The sequence below is a fragment of the Phocoena sinus genome, chromosome 6 (assembly GCF_008692025.1).
Source record: "Phocoena sinus isolate mPhoSin1 chromosome 6, mPhoSin1.pri, whole genome shotgun sequence".
Lineage (NCBI taxonomy): Eukaryota > Metazoa > Chordata > Mammalia > Artiodactyla > Phocoenidae > Phocoena > Phocoena sinus.
This window is the reverse complement of record NC_045768.1, coordinates 110,021,860-110,031,194: the sequence shown is the minus strand read 5'-3', so window position 1 is coordinate 110,031,194 and position 9,335 is coordinate 110,021,860. Positions and strand designations below refer to the sequence as shown.

At 43.5% G+C, this 9,335-nt stretch overlaps 1 protein-coding gene across 3 annotated transcripts; it reads right to left on the bottom strand.

The window, feature by feature from the left end:
• Nucleotides 1–4,317: 4,317 nt before the first annotated feature.
• Nucleotides 4,318–6,804, bottom strand: HMGB2 (high mobility group box 2). Of its 3 annotated transcripts, none has more exons than XM_032636312.1 (5): nucleotides 6,705–6,804; nucleotides 6,127–6,301; nucleotides 5,757–5,902; nucleotides 5,486–5,660; nucleotides 4,318–4,872 (listed from the first exon to the last, which is right to left on the bottom strand). In XM_032636312.1, the coding sequence occupies exons 2-5, from the start codon at nucleotides 6,274–6,276 to the stop codon at nucleotides 4,711–4,713; spliced, it is 633 nt and encodes a 210-aa protein (XP_032492203.1). In that variant the 5' UTR covers nucleotides 6,277–6,301; nucleotides 6,705–6,804; the 3' UTR covers nucleotides 4,318–4,710. The 3 variants fall into 3 exon arrangements, with proteins under 3 accessions (XP_032492203.1, XP_032492201.1, XP_032492202.1); XM_032636310.1 differs by having other exon boundaries at nucleotides 6,644–6,781; XM_032636311.1 differs by having other exon boundaries at nucleotides 6,620–6,750.
• Between the last annotated feature and the right edge of the window lie 2,531 nt (nucleotides 6,805–9,335).

The following is a 9,335-nucleotide window of genomic DNA, read 5'->3' as shown; positions in this document are numbered from 1 at the left end:
CTGAATCACTCTGCTACACACCTGAAATTAACACAATACTGTGAATCAACTATACTTCAATTAAAAAAAGGTTAAATAACTTGTCCAAATTCCCAAATTTAGTATTGGAGTCAAGGACATAACTCCAGTACTCAGTATCCCCAGAGCCCTGTGGGAGGAATGTCTATTGTACTTTCCACATAACTAGTTTTCCTCTCCACCTAAACTGTTAAGAATCTCAGAAGTGAATCTGGTACTCTTATCATATAGCAAGTATATTATTAACACATACATATTGTTATGCATACTTTTAGCTAATATTTATTATTCACTATTTCTTGCCACTAGGATGTCTTAGATGTATTGTCTCATTTAATGCTCAAAAAAAAATTCTGATTTTAACACCTGAGGAAACTGAAAGGTTACACATGAGGTCTGACGTTACCAAACTGGTAAGAAACAGCCCTATTCAAACTGATCTGATTCCCAGTGTAAACTCATCAGCTCACTCTTAATTTCTTTCATAACTTCGTTTTTCCTTTTGTATGTATTTTGTATAGTTTGTTCTTTGTATAAGCCATCTCACCTTTATTGCAAAAACGTAGAGAATCAAAGAGTAACACATGAATCTATGAATTACAATTTTGCTTTCTCTTTACTTACTGCCCTAGGGCACTGTCCTCGTTGACTGCTATGTCTTCCTGAAGAAAGGAGACTGGACCAGTTCTGAAATTTGATACTACATACTGCTTAAAAGTTTTGGTTTTTTCCTTTTAATATGACACTAATCGTGCTCCTGAGCCACTATTCTATAGACATGTTAACTCCCAGGATGAGGCTAAGAGAGGTCTGCGCTAAGTCCTGAAGAACAAAGGTCTTCCATTAAGACCTCAGAGACAGTGTCTATATTTACCTTTACAACAGGTTAAGAAGTTAGATGAGTTTCCAATCAGGGCGAGAAGCGTTTCTAGACAACTAGGAAAATAATGCTTAGCGGGGAGGCCTGTACTTAAACTTTTACCAACAGCCCTAACTCAAGTAAATGTTATTAATAATCCTACATTTACCTACACTAATTTATAGAAGTGGCAAACTGGTGACCCCTGACAGAATCTTACCTACAGACAAGTTTTCTTTGAGCCTGACATTTGAATTCATTGCCAATATTTACAATTCAGATTTCACATTTTTTAAATATCTAGAATTCTGGTTCCACTTGAAAATTTGGGAGATTTGGGAATCCCAGACCCACATTTCCATCCAGCAACAGGACTGAGCTAAACAATGGCTGCCCTCTATCCTGGGCATTTATGTTTACAAATGTTTATAGAATAGTTACTCTTTCTGGCACGAGGTGTACAAAAATGGCTTATTTCTAGAGAGAGATGTTTTATTTTTAAAAGGACTGGATCTTATGCATCGGCAAAACAGGCCCTTTAGCTTTCTTCTTGCTATTCCCCAAGAAATAAAATCATTACTGCTTTGTAAACATTTTTAGTGGCATACGTAGTAATAGAAAGTCAGCTTTAAGATAAGGCTATGTTTGGCTAAGACAAACTTATGGTTTAGTACTTACAGTAAAGGATGCTGTTAAAGAGCAAAACACAAAAAGGCATACTGTCCCATACTGAGCAAGTTTGCAAGTTACATAAGGGACCTCAGGATCTTCTAACACAGCTTTTATAGATTAAACGACCAAAAGTAGTGGCTACCATCTGGAAAGAAACTTGAGACCCTACTTCAGTTCTTGCACCAAAATAAATTCCAGAAGGATCAAAGATTTAATTAAGTAGTAAGAAAGCAAAGACAATTTTTATAATCTTTGAGTGGGAAAGGCCTCCCAAGGCCACCAGGGAATAAATTTGCCTCCATAAAAACAAATCTTTGCATGAAGACAAGCATCCTAAAGTCAAAAGACAACATAGAAAAAAATATTTACAATGTAGGTCACAAAGGGTCATTTTCCTTATTTCCCACAAATTACTAATAAGACCAATGAGACAGAAGACCACGGGAAACACTAATGGCTCTTTAACATAAAAATATGCTGAATTCATAATAGGAGAAACCATTTTTTATATGTCAGAATAGCAAAGATTACGAAGTTTGAGAATGATAATGATGCTGAGATGAGGAAACAGACATTCATTGCTGTGCAGCACACATCAGTAAAACTTCTGAGAGCAAGCAGGTTCTGCCATATACCAAGTACAGGTTTTAACTATTATAATTAGCACCATTTTAAATGCACAAACTTTTGAATTTTTTGAAATCATACAAGGATATTCATGGCAATGTTGTTCTTAAAGCAAAAAACCCACAACCGTAAGTATCTTTAAGGAACTGGTTACACTGTGATCTATTCAATGGGCTACTATGCAGATGGCTATTTAAGTGAAATGTGGCAGCTCTGTTGTGCTAAGAATCTAAAATGATGAGAATTAAGGGGCAGAACAACATATATAATAAGCTTCCTTTTGTGCAACATTGATACATATGCACATATGACTGTTGTGCTTCAGTCTCTCTTGAAGGGTGAATTATTACATTACTGGAGTTGCCTCCTGGGAGAACCTGGTAGTTGGAAATCAAGGTTGTAAACTACCCACTATGTAGCCCTTTTACATTTTATACCATCAAGATATGACTTATTTTTAAAAAGAAAAGGGGGGGCAGGCGGTTTTCATAAACACATCCCCAAGTACTGGCTGGCCTGGGATAGAACCTGATTCTTACGCCTGTTTCAGAGCTTTCCAACATAACCACTCCTTGAGGTCATTTAGTCCTGAAAACAAGGGTATTTTAAATTTTGATCCACACTTAGAGAAAATATCAAATATGAGGACTCATCTCAAATGCTGAGATTATGGAACAACTCTTGATTTTAAAAGAATGAGTCACTCTTAGACATTTAAACTATATTTCATTTAAAGAACAGAATGAAAGCAAACACAAAAACTCCCAAAAAGAAAGGTGACAAGGAACCAGATAGGTCTGCTTCATGGGTCTAATTTATAGATATAGAAATCCTTAAGAAACAGACTCTATTTCAATTTTTAAAACTCCTATTTAGTATCTTTTCTATGCATTAAGTACTGTTGTAAATACTTAACATTCTCATTTAATCATTAAAACACTGTGAAGTAGGTACTGACACCCTACACAGATAGAGAAATAAGCCCAGAGGTAAAGTCCATACAGCTAGCATTTGGTAGAGCTGGGGAACTGGGATCCAGACCTAGGCGTGTCTCTAAAACACCTTACCCCCAATTTTTTAGCATTAAGTCACCTAACACCAGGAAATATTTTTTAAATACATAAAACTAGTTTTCATTTTACGATCAGCAAAAGCCCCAAAACAACAACTGTGATATTAATGGAGGGCAATCTCTAAGAGGTCTGAAGATTCTACTTCAGTCCATCTGCTCTGGGAATTATGCTAATACCTTACCTTCCATTTAACAAGTTTGGTTAGTATTTCCTGTGTCAGAAATAATTCCAAATATGGCATAAGATGGACAACCAAGGCTCCCATGGTTGGGTAATAAGAATTTTGGCTCCTATTTTTAATACTTGGTAGGTAACCAAGATTGTCAGGTTTAACTATGAAACTCTCAACAAATAGGTTTCTTCTATAATCTCTCAGACAACAGATGGCTAACTTTCACTAATAACTTGATAACTATTTACAATAGTTATCTAAATTCCAATGCAAGCAACTGCTTCCTCAAATGAGCATTTCCTAGTAACTGCTTTCACCTGTAAATAAATATCCTAGTAAAATCTCGCCTAACTACAGTCATGGAAAATCACAACCACCATCTCAAAAGCTTTCTTGGGTTAGTTACTGAGAATTCTAGGCTTAAGACCACAGTGATTTTTAAGATTTAACTCAAAATTCACTCTGGTATTCTACCCCAAACTAGATCATTATCAACCCTGTTCCTATTGTTTTTAAAAGTTTATGTGTTTTTAGGTATGGATTCACTGTATGAGCTCCTCTGCCTCATACTAAAAAAGAAAGTTTCTCTCAAAATAAAATGTCAGCTAAAAAAAAATGGGACAAGTTAGCTAACAAATGAACATAAATGTCGAGAACAAACCTTGCTCATTTTATAAAACTGCATAAATTTTTAAAGTTCATTAAATTCCACTGCTGGTTTTTAAAGAACACTTTGTAAATATGAATAATATGGGCATGTTTGACTTTTAAACAAACATTATACTAAATCAACCATGTCTGAGAACTATTAGGCAGAAAAACAAAAAAAAGTTGACATGGTTCCAGACCATGACTTTGAAAGCAAAAGCTAATTGAGCATATACGACAAAGACAAATGAAATAATATACATAATTTTATTACAAAAACTTTTTTAAAAAAAACAATGCAACATTCTCATTCTAGAAAACCCAAAATTCACTATTGAGACTAATTTCTATGAGTTTGCTGTGCTACCATACACAAGTCAAAAAGTTAAAGAAACCATTAAATATTCAGAAACATTCATCAGAAGCTTTAAATTCTAACTGTATGTAGTAGCCCCTCAAAAAGCTACAACCTGCATTTTTAAAAAAGTATTTTCTCTACAAAGAATCTTATCAGCTATACAAACAACTGTACAGTTTTTATACTGAAGCTAATATTGAGCTGCTCTTGAATTCACATTCTTAGCAAAACCACTGCCTGAGCACACACGCACACTGCACACGCATCGTTACAGGATGGCCATTCATTCCTCATCTTCCTCCTCTTCCTCCTCATCTTCATCCTCTTCCTCCTCTTCCTCTTCCTCCTCATCTTCTGGTTCATTCTTCTTCTTGGAGCCTGTTGGCCTGCCAGGGCCCTTCTTTCCCGCTTCACTCTTGCCCTTGGCACGGTATGCGGCAATATCCTGAGATATTGTCAAAAAAATAAAATCGTCATCCGGTGTCATTACTCAACCATGAAAACCACTAAGTTGTAAACAATCTAAGATTATTGGCCAATAACCCCGATGACCGTCTAAAACTTGGTTTTGAGATCATTTGTTCCCTCCAGGCCTTCGAAAGCTAATGATGTAAAATAATGGGGGTGTATCAGATTGATGTCTGTCAGTACTTTCACTACCGTCATCTGTTAGCGGCACATAGCCTGTCCCCTGACCTCACATTTTAGATACACCTACATGAAACATTTAACCCTCCATTCTCAACTAAGAGATGCATTTTACCACAAATACATTTGAATGCAGCAACCTCCCAGGGCTACAAACACCGGTTGCAGTCCAAAGAAAGGAGGTTCCAATTAGTTTATACTCCTTAAGTGTACAACTCTCATTAGACCTTTTCAAAGCAAAGCTGACAACCATTAACACTGACCTACGGAAGGTTCCCCACTTGCTAGTCAGGGAAAACTGACTACAGCTTATACCTATTAACATACAGCTTACACCTACTTCTAACACGCTCATTTAGAAACTGGCTACCAGATTTCAACCTTGCCACCCAAAAATGCAGACAACACACCTTTTCATACTTCTCCTTTAGCTTAGCTGCTTTCTGTTCATAGGGTTGTTTGTCTTTGGCTGACTGCTCAGACCACATTTCCCCCAATTTTTTGGCAGTATCGCCAATGGATAAGCCAGGGTGCTCGCTCTTGATCTTTGGGCGATGTTCGGAGCAAAACAGGAAGAAGGCAGATCTGAAAGGAAGGAACAGAGCTGTAATGACCTGAATGAAAAATCATGGGGGCCATTCAGCTGACTGAAAAGAAAACAAAAAAACAAAAAAAACTTACGGAGGCCTTTTAGGCGCATTGGGATCTTTTTTCTTTCCCTTCTTGTCACCTTTGGGAGGAACGTAATTCTTCATCTCCCTGTCATAGCGAGCTTTGTCACTTTTTGCCATATCTTCAAACTTGGATTTTTCCTTGGCAGACATGGTCTGTGGGCATGAAAGCATCAGTGAAAACGCAATACTGTAAACCGACATCCGTCCCCGAAAAGGCAGGGTTCTCTTCAGGGCCACATTTGCCTCCGTCGTCTTAAAATACACCAGCACCCCGAAGTCCTGTGCCTCTGACTCTGAATAGAACACTGGGGCCAGTCGGCGGCGGAGACAAGTTCAATGTCACGGCCACCTGCCCGCGTGAGGACCCTCGCTCTCACCTTCCATCTCTCGGAACATTTCTTGGAGAACTCGGCGAAGTTGACCGAGGAGTCGGGGTGTTTCTTCTTGTGCTCCTCCCGGCAGGTCTGCACGAAGAAGGCGTACGAGGACATCTTGCCCCGCGGCTTGTTGGGGTCGCCCTTCCCCATGATGCTGCTGCGGCGGCGCGTCCACCTGGCGGGAGAGCGCGGCGGGCGCTAGCGGGCGAGGCGCCTTCCCGCCCAAACGCCGCCGCCCCCCACCCCCCGGGCCCGCCACCCCCGCCCGGCCCTTCCTGACAGGAAAGCCCCCGGCTTCCACGCCGCGAGCCCTGCTCCGAGCTGCCGCCTCGCGCCCCGCGTCCAAAACACTCCAGAGACGGGCCCGGACGAGCTTCCCGCCTCCGCAGTCCGGCCTGCCCGGCCAGCACCCGGATCTCGCCCGCGGGGCGAGCCCCGAGAGCCGCAGGCGCCCGGGCCGGCCGTGAGGCAAGGGGGCCGGCCGGCCACGCACCCCAGGCCCGGGTCCGGCTCTTGCCTGGCGGTAGCTTTTCCTCAGAGTACCGCGCAGCGGCCGACTCCGACCGCGACGCTCCTACCCGCGGCTCCGGCGTGAAGTGGTATGTCGCTAACGCAATCCTCCGTCTCTTGTTTTGCAGACTTCTCCGCGCCACGGCAACTTGACGAGCCGGGACACAGGCCACACCCCCCGCCGCTCCTATTGGCCCTAGGGATTATTCAAACTCGGAGAGGCCCCGCCCCCTCGCCACGGCGGCTTCCGAATGGCCGGTGTGTCGCCAGGCTCGTCCCCCCGGCCGCAGCCTAGCAGGTTCGGTGGGTCGCCCGGGTAGTTAACTCCTAGACCCGTTAGAACCGGTCAGGAGAGGAATGTGCTGCTCGATCCTGATTGGCGGCCGGAAGAGGGTTTGAAAAATGGCGGGCCTGGCGCTGACTGGCTGGGGCGGGCGGCGGGGGGCACGGTTGGCCCGTGGAGAAGCCCCGCCAGATTTAAAAATACCGTGTCGCGAGTCCGCGGGCTGCTCTCCGGGGTCGACGGCGCTCGGTTTGCGGGCGCTGAGGGGGCAGAAGCGGCTCGCCCCACCGACCCCGACGGCGGCCCAGGTCCTGTTTGTCCCCCGCCCCAGCGCGGCCCAGAGCCCCGGCTCCCGGAGCGGTGGTCGCCGCCCCGTCTGGAGAATAACAAATACGGAGGCTGAGGAGCCTGCGCTGCGGCCGACGGCCGGCGCCGCCGGGTGTCGCTGAGGCTGGGGTAGGACCCGAGGAAGACAGGTGGCGGGGACCGGGGAGGGGCGGAGGGAGCCATTCCCGTCCCCATGGGGGTACTGCACGCCAGCGAAGCAAGGCGCCTTCCGCCCACGGAGTCCGCGAGGGGCCACTCCTCCCTCCCCATCAGTCCTCGGCGTCAAATCCCGGGGTAAACAGGGCCGCCCGCGGGCGGCGGGGCGGGGCGGGGCGGGGCGGGCGGCATCTTCCCGGTCCCGCCCCTGCATCCGGGCTCCGATCCGGGGGCCGGGCCCACACCCCTCCCTCCACCCCTCAGCCCCTCCACCTGAGCGCTGCGACGCCCCTCCCTCCTTCCCGAGGCCTGCCCGCTGTCACCGCAGTGGTCACTGTCTGGTCCCCGCAACGCGATCGTTTTTAAAACCTTTTCCCTATCAAAGATTCCCTTCGAGACTCGCGTGAAAGCTCCGCACCCCCCGTTGCATTTATGCGCCAAACTGCGCGCCGCGGCGTTTCCAGGCTCCTCAGAGCCCAGGTTAAGAATCTTCGCTTTAGTGTCTGGTGAGAGCGCAGCCGAGCGACCTTAGCTTAATGCTTCCAGGCGTCACCAGCCGCCTTTCCCGGGGTAGGAGGACGTTGACTGACATCTTATGCTATTTCTGTGTTGTGTTTAGTTTTGAGGGTTATTTTTTCCTCTTGGCCCATATGTTAACAGTGACAGTTGGTTTCAACAGATTTTAAATATTCTTTCCTTTCTCAGTAAGTTCGCTGGCATTTGTTAGACTGTGTGCTCCTATTTGGTTTGGACACGGTGATCATACTCGCTAGAACCTCAGTTCCAGCAGCTAATTTTCTAGATTTACTGATTAAAAACTAGGTTTTTGCAAACGGAAATGGATGTTAGTTGCACAACATTGTGCATGTCCTCAATACCACTGAATTTTAAAATAAACTTGAAAAGTAAGGCATCGGTGATCTGTTCATTGCTATTTGAATAATGTATGATTGGTTTTTTCCATTTGGATTTTTGTGTGCTTTTATAGCGCGATTGTAACTGTGATCTTATTTGAGAATAGGGTCATTGCAGATGTAATTAGTTAAGATGAGGTCATACTGGAGCTGGGTAGGCCCCTAATCTAATATGATCGGTGTCCTTGTTAAAAGGGTTTGATTGGCCATAGAGACAAGCATGGAGGTAAGATGATGTGAAAAGACAGAGGGAGAAGATGGCCATCTACAAGCTAAGGAGAAGGGCCTGGAATAGATTTTTCCCGTACAACCAAAAGGAGAAGCCAACCCCACTGACACCAATTTCCATTCTTTATTCCATCACAGCAGAGAACAGGAAAACATTTCTATATTTAATCTGCATTTACCCTCCATGCCAAGACTTCACTCTGCTGTACTTCCTGACCTAAAAGTAACATTGAGATGCATAGTGAAGTGCATAAATGAAATAAGGCTTAAGTGAGATCTAGACAGTGGTTGGTTATAGAACAACTTTTTTTTTTTAATGGCAACTATATACAGAATCTGGTAGCACACACACAAAAATCTAATCCCAAAGGTTGTTCAGAAAAAATGGATTAAATATACAAGAGGCCTAGTTCACTATTATGAATTACTTGGTATATTCATTATGTCATGACTAATCATGACTAATAGGACTTTATCAGAAAACTGAAATGTCCTATGAAGAGGTAGTACTAAAGGTGTTTCTGATTGTGCCACTAATTGTGCCACTAATCCTGTTATGGTTCTAAGTGGGAAAATAAGATTGTATTTCTAAAGAGAAAAAAAAGGTTGTACTCAACTTTAAAGGCATTTCTTTTCAGAAACATATCAATTTCATATATTCTAAAACTAATTTTCCAAATTTATTTTTATTAGAATACTACATCTTCCTAAAAGATGATAAAGGGGAAAGTGTTTATGTTTCTCATAAAAAATGTATAAATTAAAATCCAACAAGGGCTGTGATTTTGAAC

Excerpts from the sequence above, each read along its gene's own strand:
- HMGB2 (XM_032636312.1), bottom strand. The coding sequence starts at position 6,276 with ATGGGGAAGGGCGACCCCAACAAGCCGCGGGGCAAGATGTCCTCGTAC. Across the intron at positions 5,661-5,756 it reads AATGCGCCTAAAAGGCCTCC|ATCTGCCTTCTTCCTGTTTT; the intron begins GTAAGTTTTTTT and ends CCTTCCTTTCAG. Across the intron at positions 4,873-5,485 it reads TAAAGGAGAAGTATGAAAAG|GATATTGCCGCATACCGTGC; the intron begins GTGTGTTGTCTG and ends ACAATATCTCAG.